The sequence below is a fragment of the Podarcis liolepis genome (assembly GCF_965112155.1).
Source record: "Podarcis liolepis genome assembly, chromosome: 3".
NCBI classification, from domain to species: domain Eukaryota; kingdom Metazoa; phylum Chordata; class Lepidosauria; order Squamata; family Lacertidae; genus Podarcis; species Podarcis liolepis.
Window position 1 is genome coordinate 40,134,802 of NC_139557.1, and position 16,181 is coordinate 40,150,982.

Below are 16,181 nucleotides of genomic sequence, written 5' to 3' on the forward strand. Positions count from 1 at the left end.
GTCATAATTTAACTGTGCAATATTTCAGCCCTTCTGATTTATTTGAAATTACAGGCAGATGTAATAATTAAAGATTGATACTGCCAAAGATATGATCTAATCTTACCTGACACAGGAAAGGAAAATCCCACCCGGCTTTTAATCACTGATTAGTTTAATTATGTGCACTCCACTGATAATCCACAAACCTTTTTGATGTTTGCAATCTTTTTTGCAATATTAATTGCAAATATCAAATGGAGGCTTCAAATACAAATACAGGGATGGTGGGTGCTTCCAGACATGGGCAGTTTAGCAGCAGCCAATCATTGATGTTCTACTTTAAACTGGAAATGGAAGGCAACACTGCTTCCAGAAGTCTAACATGCAATAAGAAAGTTGGCATTCCCTGTTTCTCCATCCACATGTTGTAAAGAAGCAATTTTCATTGGGATTGTTGGAATTAAAGGTTTCCTTCCTCACTGCCAAATCAAGATTACCACTCCCTTCTGCAACTTAGGGCGGGAGCTGGAGGAGGAAGGTAACGTTACTTGAAAAGGGTAGGGTTAAAGTAATAGAATTGATTCCTAGAGAGAAGAGAACAGCCAACAGAGAAGGAAATGGCTGAATGGTCTCTCCAAATGACTGTGATAGGCCATTGACAACCGAGGAAATTGTGCAGCAATTATAAAAGTTCAGTTCTGCTGATGTGGCTCACTATCCACATATAAACATTTTTCAGTTTTCAGACTTTTTCTTTTGCATTTTCTTTTATATTGCTAAGGATAGAAAAGGGATAAGTAGGGCGTTCATTTTAAAATGTGTGTTTTTCAGATAGGGCTTTGGAATGTGATTTTTTTTTTTTACCAGCCTGTTTTCACTGATACATTATTGATGTTTTCCCTGCTATTATTGAAGTAATGTGTGTTTATATTGTACATGTCAGGACTGGTCGTTGTCCTCTTCAGATCACCACACAGACGCTTCTTGTTCTTTTATAACTTTTTATTGCGTATTAACAAAACAATCTTATAAACGGTTCTTAAATATTATTCCTCAGAGTCACTTCTTTCAGCTACCTTCTGAGCTCTGCTTCTCCATGACCAGCCACTCTCAAAATGGCGAAGGCGCCCTTCCCTTCGCTTTCCCACTCTTTTTCCTACCCTCCTGGCTAGAGCTGGCTTGTATCTCCCCTCCTCCGAATCTGAGCTAGAACTTAACCCTTGCCTTTCCTGGGAACAGCCGGTCGCTACCTGTTGCTCTCTTCTCTTCAATTCACTGCTCTCCTCCCCCCCTTGGGGAATGCTTTCTCCCTCTGGGAAACTGGAATCTTCTAACTCTAACTCTTCCCTGACAGTACACCACCTTGTTACATATACTTTTAATGAAAGTGCACTTTATAAATATATAAACAAAACAATTAAAATAAATAGATAAAGAATGTCAGTCCATAAGTGGTTTGTGGGTGATGGCCTCACGGTAAATATGGGGTAGGTTTATTGAGAAGGCAGAAAGAATGGAACTATATCAATCATGATGATGTAAATCATGATAACAATCAGACCTCCCATTCCATTAAATAATTGATATCTCTAATGAGAGCACTCTGGTTTTGACCTTACTTCTTCTTGCCGACACTGACAGATTTGCTGAAGATACTTTGCACAATACACAGAAGGCAATTTAAGAGTAGCATTTCAAAGTCAATACAAGTTAAGCATTAAAAGCCTGTTGTTACAGGTCTGTAGGAATTAGAATTCAATTAGTGCATGGGAATGAGGCCACTGGGAATTAGGAATAAATTCTTTCTAAATCCTTGCACCCCAGCCTCTAGATTTATATTAGAAGTCTAGAAGAATATTTATTCATTCTGCCACCTCTCCCCTGAGTAGCAGGGCCTTGAGTTGCCATAAGTAGAAATAAGAAATGGGTACAGCTTTTCTGTATAATCTGGTATCAGAAATGAAGTATATCACTTTTTGACTTTATATTTGAATCATACTTCATGACGACTAAAGTGTACAAAAGTAACAGTGCTTCTGCCCTGAGAAACACATCTTTGAATTCTGATACACTGATGGTTAGTATAAATATTTATGCCGTGTCTTTCAATAAAATGATCCCTGAGGCAGCTCTTGGAATATTGTAACAATGCAATACAAACTATTTACTCACCTTTTGGTGGTGGGGACAGACAAGAGAGATCCTGTGGGGTCGGCATGAATTAAAAACACCTCCCCAGCTTCCTGGTGTTCCTGTTGCTGTCCTTACTGAGGTTTGCAGCAAACCACTCCAGGAAGTGTGCTTCCAGGTAGCAATTACTATAACGATCACTAGAGCCCACATCACATGTTACACTCTTGATGAGGTTCCATCTGATGATCGGGAAGTAGACCCCTGAAGTTTGCCTTGCTCCCGTGTTGCACAGATGGGCTAGTCCCACCCTGTGCATTGAGCACAGCTATCTGAAAACAAGCCCCCAGTGTCATGTGTAGTTGTTCTTTTTCAGATATCTGTACTCATTGTGTACTCATGTGGTAGTCGGCATGGGGTAGCATGGCCAGGGCAGTTATTCCCTGGTCATTGCATGGACCCCGCTCACACATGTCATGCCTAAAGAAAGCTTTAGGAGGTGGGGCTCCTCATGCAGGTAGAATGTGGCTCCCACCTCATTGCTTTGTGATGGTTGACTTAGAGAGATCCTGGGAAAACATGGCGCCTCTTCCTAGGTCTCCAGAAATAACCTCCATCCTCAGGAAGTGTGTTTGCAGGTACCACTGGAGTCCCACTGCTGAAATACAAGAAGAAGGTTCACATTATGTAAGAGACTGGTGCTGCAATGCTGCATTCCAACAAAAGCATTGTAAGGATGGATTTGCTGTACATGGTACAGTACATGGCATGTAGGAAGCAAGAGGTGGATTAATCCCCCCTTTTCTTTTTTAAATGCAGATTCGGTTGGTACACTTGTCCTTCCAGCTGTAAGTATTATTTTCCCCAAGTACTAGAGTTCCATGTGAAATATTTCCTGAATGGATGCTGCCTCTTTCATTTACTTACCTTTATTTCATTTTAATCTTGTATATAGTGTAAGTTCACTATTAGTGAGCAAAGAGCTTCCTTCTGACAAGTGAATCATATACACTGAAATGCAGGCGTTTCATATCTTGTTTTAGGAAACATCATCTGACAATGATGTTAAAACAGACATTGAAACTAGTGTTCCTGGCATGTCTAGATGTACCGGTAATTGAAACAAACAAGAATGCGGGATTAGCATTCCTTCTAGGTTTTGTTTGCTAACAAAGAGGGTGTAAAAGTATTAAAATTCATAAATAGTAGATAAGATTTTAAAACAGATTTATATCAACATTCATTTTTAGGTGCAAACCACATTGTCATGTAGCACTTGCCTCAAAATAATTAAGAGCCAATGAACAGGAGCAGATGAATCATGATTCTTCTTCTGCACAATCCCTTTTCTTGTAAATTGTAAGCATGGCTGCTGCTTCTGCCTTAGAAGCATGTCTGTGCTTGCTTGTGCCATGTATCTCTGAAACGTGCTTGCAGACTAACTCAGAGAATAAGACTTTCCAGAACACAAATCATGGTTGGGAATTTAGATCAAATGTCCTAGGGGAACCATTTTCTTCTGCAGCCTGATTCTGTTCTGCCAGAGGACAGATTGTTGTTTGCCTGATAGTGCAGGCTCAGAAACCAGGATAATGATCCAGGATCTCATATTGACAGCAGTGTTAGATGCTGAGATATGAAAAGTGGGATCTAAATGGCACCTTAAACCTAGGTTATGGGCACAACAACTGAAGGTCTAGGCACACTTTTTTAATAACTAGAATACAAAGCTGAAAATGAACGGACTGCAGCTAAAATATTATGTTCATTTTTCACATGGTCTAGTCCTTCCCTTGCACCCTCCCAATATTCTTAAGAGGGTCTCTTCTCCAGTCTTCAGAGAGGAGCTGGAAGTAGGGAGGCAGAAAAAGGTCGTCCTTTCCTTCCACTCTGCAGTTTTAATCTGAAATCTTTGGTGCAGTACTGCGCTCAGAGCTCAGAAACTGCACACGCTAATGAAATTCCCTGTTGCAAAAGGCTCCAAGAACAATGGGAGTTTCGAACACTGATTGACAGTATACCTGGTCCCATTTAGCCAGCACAATACATTTCACTGCTTGAAGCAAAGAACAAGATGGCACCTTTCCATTTCACATAGAGAAGCCAGCCGAATCTATGGCAGCTGAATCTTCTTTCAGCACTGGTGAGGGGATAGTTGCTACAGTAGGCTAACGTAGGGGGTACAGGATGCATAGCTCTGTCCTCCCACACGTCACAGCCTCCAACATCTGCTGCCTGAGTCAGCTGCCACAATCTGCTTAATGGTAGAGCTGGTCTTGTTAAGCTGTAATGGGGAACTTTGGCTTAATGCAAGTCACAATCTTTACACTGAAGCTGGCATGCAACAAGCAAACAAAGGGATGAGGCAGGAGTGAACTTCCACATTATTCATTCATAGCTTCATAAACCATGGTTTTTGAAGCTGTGGGTGAATATATAAATGGGATCATAGTATGAAAGAATAAATGAAAATTTAGGTGACAGAACACTTAGGGAGTGTCATTGTAACTTATTTGTAGATTTTATGTCATAATCTTACTCGTATTTACTTGGATATCTTTAGTAGGGTTTTCTCTTAGGTAAGTTGCATAGGATTGCAGCTTCATTTTTTTTAGTTTTGTGAGTTCTAATTATTCATTGTTTTACTGTTCTGTGTGTCCAGTATTTGTTTTAGAAATAAATAAAGCAATCATGTTTTTTACCCCCAGCTCCCCTTGGGCAGTACTCCGGGTGATTATGATTTACTAGTCAAAGGATATTCAGAAGGTCGTCTGCTATTTTCTAACCACACTGTCCTTGAATTTGAGCACAAGAGCTTATCGGTATTCATCCAAACTGACAAGACTATGTATAAACCAGGCCAAGATGTGAAAATACGGGTTGTTACTCTGTATCCTGACCTCAAGCCGTACAATACTCCTATGAATATATATATTCATGTAAGTATAAACTTGACATTATTTGGTGAAGCAGGGTTTTCTTTCAGAGTATGGTTATGCAATTTGCAGTGTATTTTCACTAAGACTATTCTTATACATAATGGCAAGGGATTTAATTTTGAATAAATCAGTGGTTCCCAAACTTCTCCCCCATGGGCCACCTGGAAATTGCTAACAGTCTTGGCAAACAAGTTAATGATTTTTCTGCCTGTAGTAGCAATTGTAATGTGCTGTGCTAGAAGCTGTATGATTTTTAATTTTTATTGGGTGGAAGTACTTTAGCTTGTCAGAATTAACGATGGTATTTCCCCTCTCCTTCCCCACTGTTCTGTTCTGAGTGTTACTAAACACATGCTTTTGACATTTTTTTAAAAAATAGGATCCTCGACACAATTTGATTCAACAGTGGTTGTCGCAGAATGGAAAACTAGGCAAAATTGCCAAGCAGTTTAAAATATCCAAATATCCTGTCCTGGGTGACTGGTCCATAAAAGTTCAAGTAAAAGTGAGTATTAACATAATGAATTGTTTTAACAGGGATGTAATGTATCTCTGAGTGAAATCAATAATTAAATTCCCATTGATTTTCATGGGGCTAGGTTGCATACTGGAGTTAGTTCATCGTTGCTAGAGATTAAATCTGTCTACAGTTGTGCAGTTTAATTGAAATGTATACTGTCTAAATTGGATGAGCTCAGCAACTGAGAAAGATCTGAGTCTTCAGATACTGATTACTGTGCAAAAAGTATGATGTGGTGAAGGCATTCTATGGTGCTTCATTACTTCAGCATTCAGTTCAAAAGATATATAGAAATCATGTGATACAGCTTTTAATAATTCATTACCAAAACATTTGTACAGTATATTTTCTTAAAAGCTGAAATTCTAAAAAAGAAGTTCAAAGACAGTTTTTAGTAGTTCTTGAGTTGGTTTAGATACTTGAGCAACATAATAGAGGAAAGTGCAATCACATGCAGTCACAGAGAGCAAATTGGGACACCATTAATTGTGACTGGGAATGAGCCAAGAAGCAAATGAGAATGAAGCATTCAATATTAACTGCTTTGGAGGGCTATGCAGATTGAGGAAGTGGAAATCAGAAGAAAAGGGAAGCACAGAAATGTTGTACATTAGAAGTTGGCCTTGAAAGAATTTGTGTAGACTTTGGGACAAATTGACAAGCACAGGGATGTTCTGTTATCCGCTGTAAACAGTGTTATGGTTCAGGTCCTACTTGCAGGTATCTGGTTGGCCTCTTTGAGAACAGGATTCTGGACCAGATGGACCATTGGGCTCTCTTATGAGAGTTGTTGTATGAGGAAGTTGTAACTTTTGAGTTGTGTAAGAGAGTTCAATTTGTGAGAGAGCAAGTTTTCACTTTGAGATGGTGTGCTGGCTAGTTGCTGCCTTTTCACCTGAGCTCTTGGTCCCAAAGAACAATGAGTCTATTTAAAGATTTCTTTATTATTTAATTATTCATTTTCTGACTTGGCCTTGGTGGTGGTGTAAGTTGAAAGGAGAAATCAAGTTGTTTGAGAGCATCTTGACTCTCTGCTGTGATCCCCACACACCCCTCGGAACGCAGTAGGGTAGAAAAATGTGTTGATTTGATATTATTATTTACAACTCTTGAGTTCGTGCTTGCTAGAAGAATGAATTTAAAACTGTCCTGCCTGGCTCCCTGTTACTGTTTAGCCTTGTTAGTTTCTATGGAAACAACTCAGCTTTTCCACAGACACTCTCGGAAGCCGTGCTGAGAAACTATATAGAACAGCCCTTTTGATCACTGCCCTACTTCCTGATGTGCTTGTGGAGATGTGTGATTATGCAGTGTGCATTATTGTGTGTGATGCTCTTTAAACAATGATTAAATAGCTGTGCAAGTATAGGAAACTACTGTGTAGATTGGGGTGGTGTGTAACAGTATTTAAGGTGCCACAGTACATTTAAGTATTGTAAAGTCGTCTTTGGGAAAACGGCAGTTCAGCATGTACCTTATTTATTCATTTGCTTGCTTGCTAGAATTAATTTGGGAAAAGTCCTATCTAAGATACAATACACCATACAAGTTAAGCATACCTTTCATAGAATTTATTTTGTTTTTCGATAGGATCAGATACATTATCAGACATTTACGGTGATGGAATATGGTAAGTAATTCCTGCTTGCATGTAAACTTGGATGCAGATTTTTTTTTGGAAGACAGAAGGGGTTCAAAAAGTTAAAGGTCCTCCTGCAACAGTAGAATCATGAACGTTACATTAAAAAAGTCATAATATTGAAAAGCCTTCAAATTGCAGAAGCCCACGAGACTTGGATTATGAGAGCCTTTTACCTCCTATATTTGCCCACATGGAACAGAGTATTCAACTTCATTTGTTATTCTAAAGATGCTTTATATTTTTTTGATGTCATGGGGATGTATTTCACATGTCTGCCCCATTCACATACGTAGCTGAGGATGTGTGTGTCTAACAGTAAAAGTAGTGTGCAGGAAAGAAGTGATGAACACTTTCCTATCCTGTACATTAAGATTCTGCAGTCTTTTGCTCCAAACAGTTTCTCCCTTACATCTCTATTACTAGAAGTGAGCTGAGAATAAAGAGTATGGAGCAATGGATTGAGATGAAGTAATATTCAGGAGAGGAAGAGGTTCAGTGCCTGTAAGTCCACTTGTTTTAAAGACCTCTCCCATCTGCTTCCATCCGATGACTCGTGTGAACCAATAACTTCAGCTGATTTAAGACCAGACTTTTTTGTGGGGGTGGGCATATTTTGTGGCTCAGTATTTCCCATGTTTCTTAGATTTCCCACCCCTGGTTTGGAGGATTGTACATTTTGAGGGAATCTTCAGCACCCTCACCAAATTAAAAGCCCCGGGTACTTTGGGGGAAGCCATAACAATTAACATGGTATAGAACTGAAGTGATATGTGATTTCAGTGTAGATGAGGTACATAAATACATTGTTTGCATTATACTGAGAAAACCACATTACTGAAATATGTATTGAAAAACATAGCTATGGCCATCAAATTAATTATAGCTTCTTCTTTTTTAGTGCTGCCAAAGTTTGAAGTCTTTCTAGCAACACCTCTGTTTTATTCTCAGAAAGACATGAATTTCACTGGTACTGTCACAGCAAAGTAGGTAAAAAGTGAATCTTATATCATTTGAGGTCTATATGCATTGTACACCCATGTTAGTCCTTAGCTAGTTCCTAACCTTGCAAAGGTGGGATTTAACTCAATTATTGATTCCTTCTTTGCAGACGTAACAGTTGATCATTATTTTTTAAAAGTATATTTTTCTGAGTACAATTTTAAAATACAAAACTAATAATAATAATTTTAAAATGAGAAATTACTGTGGCTATAAAGAGAAAACTGGTAATTTAAGCCCTGCTCCCAGAACATGACAATTAAAGAATGTCATTGACCCCACAAGTGAACTTGAAGAAAGTTATTAGGGCAGAAGCTGCAAGAAAGAAGGTGTTAACTGCAGGAACACTTGTGTGGCACTGTTATGGCTGGTGAATTTCATACGAGTTAAAATTCCAATAAATTTCCAGATAACCTGAGGTGTTGCTTATGTCCACTCTGTCTCTGTATGTATAGTAGGGATACTTGTACTTACTGTTGTTAATAAAGTAAAAGATACATTTTATTAGTGATGGGCAATAATTTCACTGATTCGGTGTGATTTGCAGTATGCCTAGATCCAAAAAGGGTATGATCCCCAGATTTAAAGTTACATGCATGGTATTTTTTTGAGATTCAAGTGGATACTTGTAGGCTTATGAGAATGATTCAACCTGTCTTCAGAAACTTGTTTTGAAATGATGGGTTTTTTGTTGACTGTTTCAGGTACACATATGGAAAGCCTGTGCAGGGAAAAGTAACTGTTGATTGTTCCCAGTTCTATGGAAGGAAGAAAAATATCACTAAGACATTTGAGGTGAGCTGCAGTTAGCACCTGACATGTGTTTATGTTGGGTGGGGGGATAACACTTCTTCAGCCACCTCAATGATTTCTTTGTGGAAATAATAAAGCTTTTAAATTGCAATCCAGTGCCTTAGCTTTTTTTTACCCAGCTGCCTACCTATGCTACCCTGTGGCTTATGCTTATCACTCTGTCATCGAAATGATTAAGCAATTCTCTAATGATCTGTGCAGTGGCCATTACATAGTAGTCCCCCACTGAAGAAAGCAGTGTGTCATGTAGAGATGTCCCGGTTCCAGCTCCCCTAGAGTTGTCAGCTAAAGACAAAGTTAGAGTAATGTTCAGGTAATCTGTAAGCAGTAATAGCAGATCTCCTGAGCCAGAAACATTCATGGGGTCAGGACATGTCACATGGCCTACTCTTGCTTGTTGGAGTAAGAAGGCAGTAGTGACTGGTATGGTTGATCTGCCTGCAGTTCCCTCCTTTCGCAGGTGGTTGGTGCTGCTTAGGCTCACTATCAGACCAACTTCTGATGTTTCCAAGATCCACCACAGGTTCATGTTTTGACAATATTTTGTTTTATTTATCATTTCCATTTCCAAATTGTGCTCTGCTAATGCTACCTTAACCCTTAAGGGAAATGCAGTGATACAAATATGGTCTGGTTCTCTCTCCCCCATGCCTGCTTATTCCTTTCAGAAGATAAAACAAATTGATTAGTTTTTCTTCTTGTTGTTGTTTTCAGATTAATGGATCTGTGAACTTTACATTCGACATTCTAGAGGTGGAAAATATAACTTACAACAATTGGGGTTATTCTGCGCATCACCAGATGCCGGTGGAAATTACAGCTGTGGTTACAGAAGCACTTACAGGTATGCAGTTTTATATGGGGTTTTCTTTAAGGCAGGTATGGGGTACCTTTGGCCTTTGAGGCTCATAATCAAGCCCTCGTCACTCCCTAGGGCATGCCCCCTCCCCCTTTTTTGCCTTGTATGAGGAGACTTTCCCCTGCATATCCAGCTCCCTGCAAATCCTTGCTACATGCTGAGAAAGGAGCTGCCTTTCACAGCAGTATAAACTGTTAGTAGTTGGAATCACGAGAAATATGGACTCTGCAAGTGTTATTAGGAAGGAATGATTATGCATGTGACTTTTTTTTTAAACCCTCCAAATATTCTAACAGGAATCTCCCAAAATGCAAGTGCTACTGTATTTCCAAAGCATCATGACTACATATTAGAATTTTCTGAGTATCCAGCAGTTCTCAAGCCTAGTCTGAACTTCATAGCTACGGTGAGTTATTCTACTACTCTTTATATTATCAGCATCATTCTAGAAAAAAGGCAAAAGCAGTATTACGGAGACAAGAGTTGGGTTTTTAAAAATACTGTATATATTGATACAGTCTTTTAAAGAAATTAAATACAATTTATTTTGAGTCTCTTGGTCTATTAGTTATTGGTGGTTGCAAGCTGTCAGCACTAAATGCACTGTTGGCATTCCATATTTAGGATTTTGAGTATAAATCTTAGTTGTTGTAAATCATGGTTTTGAAAGTTTGGGTTTGATTTATGGACATGCCTTTTACTATTTTCAGCTGAAAGTAACAAAAATTGACAACAGTCTGCTGTCGTCTGATGAGCGAAGGAATGACATTGTGATCACTGCCACATCCATAGGGAATCCTGCTTACTACCCATATGGTGATGGGGGTGAATCACAGGCAAATGAGGCATCTCAGAACCTAATCTACCACGTGCCAGAAAATGGGATTATTGAGATTGAGTTTCCGGTTCAAGTTAATACAACAACACTGCATGTTAAGGTATGCTTTTTCTGTGTTTCCCCCGTCAAAATATGTAAATACTTAATCAGAAGATGAAAAGGATCTTAGTATGGAAACTTGTTCTTATGCCTACCTGAGTATTCAGAGTGCTTCAGATGCATCTCAATATCCCATACAACAGCCCTGCCTAGTAGGCCTATGTTATTATTTTCCTATTAAAGGTGGCGAATCTGACAGATAGATGTGATATCAGTACTATGAAACTCCATGCCAGGGGAGTTCTTCCAGGCTTACCCTCTTGAGATTTTTAGGGAGTCAGTTAAAACATACCTATTCTGCTAGGCTTTTTGTGAAAACTGAGCATATTTATTATTGTTCTCTATTTTAGCTACTGTATTTTTTGCTCTATAAGACGCACCAGACCACAAGATGCACCTAGTTTTTGGAGAAGGAAAACAAGAAAAAAAATATTCTGAATCTCAGAAGCCAGGACAGCAAGAGGGATTGCTGCGCAGTGAAAGCAGCAATCCCTCTTGCTGTTCTGGCTTCTGGGATAGCTGCGCAGCCTGCATTCGCTCCATAAGACGCACACACATTTCCCCTTACTTTTTAGGAGGGAAAAAGTGAGTCTTATAGAGCAAAAAAATACGGTATTTATTTTGATATGCCAGGACCTATCCCTGATGCATCTCTTACCCTGCTTTATCATCTGTTGGGATGAGCAGTGCTGCATCCTCAGTGTGCTCTCCCCACAATGTCACTTCTGGTCCAAAGGGTTCACCTTTTGGTTGGACTGCTAACACCTCAGTTCACTGGAGAGGTTGCCTCATTGACCTCTACTCACAAAGGCCAAACCCTGTAGGATGCAGGAGGACATTCATTTCAAGTGTATTAATTTATCCTTTTAGACTTCATAGTAGGTGTGCACACCAGTGGTTCAGGCAACTATTATGAACTATAGTTAAGCTTCTTCTCCACTCATATGTGAATAAGAGGAAGAGAGTGAAATTTTTCGCTTTCAGTTTTTGCTAAACTATTATTTCTCATCGCAAAATTCTGGGAATTATTCTACCTCTAGTTAGTTAAAGCAAACCAGGATGAAACCTTGGCTTGATATCCTGGGTTGTTAACTACCTAGAGTTAAGATAAACAACAGTTCCTCAAATTCATATGGGATGAGAAACTGTGGTTTAGTGAAAAATTAAAGCAGAAGCTTCACCACAACTTGTTAGAAATCATCTAACCTAGGGAGGGGCCTCATTTGGCCTGTCAGGCCTCTGAATTCTCTCCTAGTACTTTTCCTAGCTGTGTCCCTTCATCTTTTTGTTCCTCCTCAAATAGCCTGACCCATTTTGCAAAACATTGAGCTGACAAAGTAGATGCTCTGTTCTTCTTTGCCAGCCTGATTGGCTTCCTTTACTGGATATAGATAGAAGATTCTTCCTCTGACAGTATGGAGCCACTCTTCAGTCTATCCATGGCTAGGACAGTAGAGTAGACTGACTAAGCAGATGCAGGGTGTTCTACTGCATCAGTCCAATTTAGCTGGCAATGGAGAAAGAGAGAGTTTGTCTGTTTCTTCATGGGTGTTTGCTGTGTTTCATCTCTGGGCACAGAAACGTCTTCTGAGTGGAAAAAGAAAACCAAAAGTTCTGTGATGCTATCTTGAGACTAATTTAAATGATAATTTAAGAAAATTGCTTCAGGAACTATTGGATTTTCCATCTCTACCTTCTTTTTGCATTCTGATGGAGTGCAGCTTTTTCTTTTTCTTTCATTCTAACCATTAAAGGCAGATTGATATCTTCATTTATTTATGTATGTTTCTTCAATTAGGAGAGGCACTAATTATACAATTTGTGAAACATTAATTGAACTTTATCATTTTCCTCACAATGTGTTGAATGTCCCCCCACCCGTTCCTTTTTTTTTTACAGGCCAAATTTCTAGAGAGCGAAACTTCTATAATCATATATGGTACATTCTACTCTACCACCATGACTTTTCTCCAGATTAAAAAAGCAAGTCAGGATGTAAAGGTAACTTCTGCTTTTCAATAATCGATGAGTTTCAAAATTCACTAATAATACACTACATCATGATAGGGAATTAGCAGGTTCATTCAAGTTGTGTTATTTTTTCCCCTAGGTTGGAACTCCATTTGAGCTGAATCTTCAAAGCAACAAGCCGATGAAAGAGATCAGTTATATGGTATTTTTAAAAATTATTTTATATTTATTGTGTTGAATTTTACCACAAACACGGGAAAGACAGCATAGGCAATAAGGAGGATTTTGCTACTCAAAAATTATAAATTTCCAGATAGGACTATGAGCAAGCGTTTAAAAATGCCAATTGTACGTCCTTGTATCATTTGGGTATGCTAATCAGAGAGGTGAGACTGGTTGTAGCTTTCCTACTGAATGTAAATGTACTGGTATACCTGTGTTTGCTGCAATGTGTGGCATACCAAAATGGATTTTTTTATTAGGCATTTATGCCTGTGGGCCCAGAACTATTCACGTGACACCTGTATAGTTGTTATTATACTGTTATGAGTTTGTGGGTGCTAGACCTCTATTATCCCCGGATCCAGTGGGTGTTAGAATTTAATTAAGGCTTGAAGGTGTTAAAACTGGGTGTCAGACCTGTGTGTTTTAGGTTGTATGCCAAACGTTTCTAATCCCCTTGAATCAACAAGTGTTGAAAGCCAGTTAAGCTAAGCTAAACTAAGCTTCCTGCGTTAAGTTAATAGGATGGGTAATGGGCCATTAAGATAACAAAGCATCAGAGGAACTTGGTGTGAGACGGTAAGAAGGTGGGTCCCCTTTCCCTCAACTGGTAATGCCAGATCTTAGATGGGTTAGAGCTAGGAGTTATGTGACCTGGAAGTAAAGCAGGAAGCAGAGCAATGTTTTGAGAGCACCATGTTTTATGTCTGTCTGGATCCAAGACTGCGGCTATGGAAGAAGGCTCTTGGGGTGGCTATGCTGCGAACTCCTCTGTCATAGACTCAGGTTGTATATAGGTGTAAATAAACTATATACCATAAAGAAACCACAGTCTCCACTGTGCCTCATTTCCAAAAGGAAACACAGACCTTGGATAAGCGCTCCTGGAACCCTTGGAATCTCGCACCGCTTGGAGATTAGGCTGGCGTGCAACAATACTTTAGGTGCTTTTATAAATAACAGATGTTGAATTGTGAGATGTGTGGCAATTTCAGCTGGAACTCAGCTGACAGGAAGATCAATTAACTTTCCCCCCTCCTCATATAGGTGGTATCTAAAGAACAAATTGTGGCTGCGGGTAAAGTAAACGTTGCAGAATTCTTTTTAACACCAGAGCATTCTTGGGCTCCTACAGCATGCATAATTGCCTACTATGTGAGTGATGATGGTGAAGTAATTAGTGATGATCTCTGCATTCCTGTTCAACTCGTCTTTAAAAATCAGGTAAGTTTGTGTGCATAGACTTCCTCTCACACAAATGGTGTTCTGTTTTGTTTTGAGACTATACACAAAAAGGGAAGCATAAATAAAGTCAAATAAACATAGTATATAACTGAAGCCCACGTACTGACAGGCATTAGCATAGAGTCATAATTTACAAACTGTTTCACTAGTTGGTCGGCTTAATTGCTCATTAACATCTTTCAGATTTTAAACTAGGTTTCCTGTATTAGAGCCCATTTATAGACCTTGCTGTACTTACCTGCAAAGGATGCTTAGGATTAAATGTATTGGCTGCTAGTGCAAACAGCTTCACAGTGCATGGCCTTATGTCCATGTTGTGCAAAAGAGTATGCATTCTACACACTGCATACATTTATTTACATATTTGCATTTAATTTAAAAGCCATCCTATAAGCATAGTCTCTGGGTGGCATATATGGTTAAACAGTAGCATTAAAAATCACAGTTACATTAAAATAATTTAAATAAATAAAGATTATTTTTACTTTGCTACAGTTGTTTGATATAAAAATGGAAGATGTTTGGCCCAGTTTGCTTACCTGCCCCCCTCCCCAGCTTTCTACCTCCAGTCCCTTTTAGGTCATGTGCTGTTTATCTCTTCAATCCTGCGTTGTGTTTCCTCTATCTGCTACTTTGACTTATTTTTTCTTCTGGCCTTTCCCCACCTTTAACCTTCCTTCATTCTTCTTTCTTTGGGCCAAAATAGATAGGTTATCAAGAGATCCATGACTGGAGATAACACCATGTTTTGTTTTTGTTTTTTAATGAGGGGATTCACACTCTCTCCAGCACTGTGGCTGTAACCTGAACTTCCCTCCCATGGGTACATTTCTTTAAAAAATATATATTTAGGAGTCAGCACCTGAAGTAAAATAATTGTTCATTCTCCTTTATCTACTGCATAATGTAAACTAATATGCTTCCCCCCACCCCCAGATCAATATGTATTGGAATAAAAATAGAGCTGGGCCTTCTGAGGAAGTCACTCTCAAGATTAATGTGACGGAACCAAAAACAACCATTGGTCTTCTGGTTGTTGACAAAAGCACAAAGCTCCTGGGGAAAAGAAGTGATATCACAGAGGATGCTGTAAGTTTCTGAAAGAAAAGAAATGTTTGAAGTGTATTTTAGAACTGTGTAGGAGCAGCTATTAGATTTGATTGTGAGCTTTGTCATTATACTGTTAAAGTAAGCCTCCATGAAGTGGGCCTAAGAAGCAAAGAATGGGAAGAATCTGTTTTCACAGCTTGAGAGCATGAATTGGGGAGAATTCTATAATCCTTTTGTGGGAAGTAGAATGAGAGACACACAACAATGCTGGTGCTTCCTTCTTCCTCCTGACCCCTATCTACGGTTCTTGCAAACTTGCCAACTTTATCCATTAGTATGTAGGGGAGGTTTTCAGGGAAGCTGAGCATATAAGTAACATATTATTACAAGAGTGTTACTTCCCAAGCTTCCTGAAGCTGTCGGAAGTTCCAGGAGTGGCCTTTTTATAGTATGGGATGGCAAAAAGCATTAGAGAATAAAAGTTTGTACCGGTCTTGTTCCTGCACCTCAAAAAGTGGGAAAGGTGCTGGAAGGGGCACCTGAAATGATCAAGGGTCTAGAGCAGCTTCCCCATGAAGAAAGGTTGCAACATTTTAGGCTTTTTAGTTTGGAAATATAGTGAATAAAGTGGGATATGATAGAGATGTATAAAATTATGCATGGTGTAGAAAAAGTGAGAAACTATTGACAAACCTGTGGTAAGTGGTAGAGATACAGGGGAAGTGAGAAAACATTTTTATTGATTCCCATTGTATTTTTGCAAGGATTTTGTTAACAATTCTGTACATACTCAATTTTAAAGTATCATAACAGCTAAGTGGCAGATAACTGTTTTTGTTTACTTTTATTATTATTGTGTCTTACAATTTTTG

General features: G+C 39.0%; 1 protein-coding gene across 3 annotated transcripts in view; it reads left to right on the forward strand.

Annotated features, from left to right (window-relative positions):
* CD109 (CD109 molecule) overlaps positions 1 to 16,181 on the forward strand; it is a 64,933-nt gene that overhangs the window by 13,323 nt on the left and 35,429 nt on the right. For all 3 annotated transcript variants that reach the window (XM_083497339.1, XM_083497337.1, XM_083497338.1), the window contains exons 3-15: positions 2,932 to 2,960; positions 4,821 to 5,051; positions 5,431 to 5,556; positions 7,162 to 7,201; positions 8,112 to 8,196; positions 8,917 to 9,007; positions 9,740 to 9,869; positions 10,181 to 10,290; positions 10,595 to 10,822; positions 12,721 to 12,822; positions 12,932 to 12,994; positions 14,062 to 14,238; positions 15,196 to 15,348. In XM_083497339.1, the coding sequence (XP_083353465.1) occupies positions 2,932 to 2,960; positions 4,821 to 5,051; positions 5,431 to 5,556; positions 7,162 to 7,201; positions 8,112 to 8,196; positions 8,917 to 9,007; positions 9,740 to 9,869; positions 10,181 to 10,290; positions 10,595 to 10,822; positions 12,721 to 12,822; positions 12,932 to 12,994; positions 14,062 to 14,238; positions 15,196 to 15,348 (1,565 nt within the window). The remainder of the gene's footprint in view (positions 1 to 2,931; positions 2,961 to 4,820; positions 5,052 to 5,430; positions 5,557 to 7,161; positions 7,202 to 8,111; positions 8,197 to 8,916; positions 9,008 to 9,739; positions 9,870 to 10,180; positions 10,291 to 10,594; positions 10,823 to 12,720; positions 12,823 to 12,931; positions 12,995 to 14,061; positions 14,239 to 15,195; positions 15,349 to 16,181) is intronic.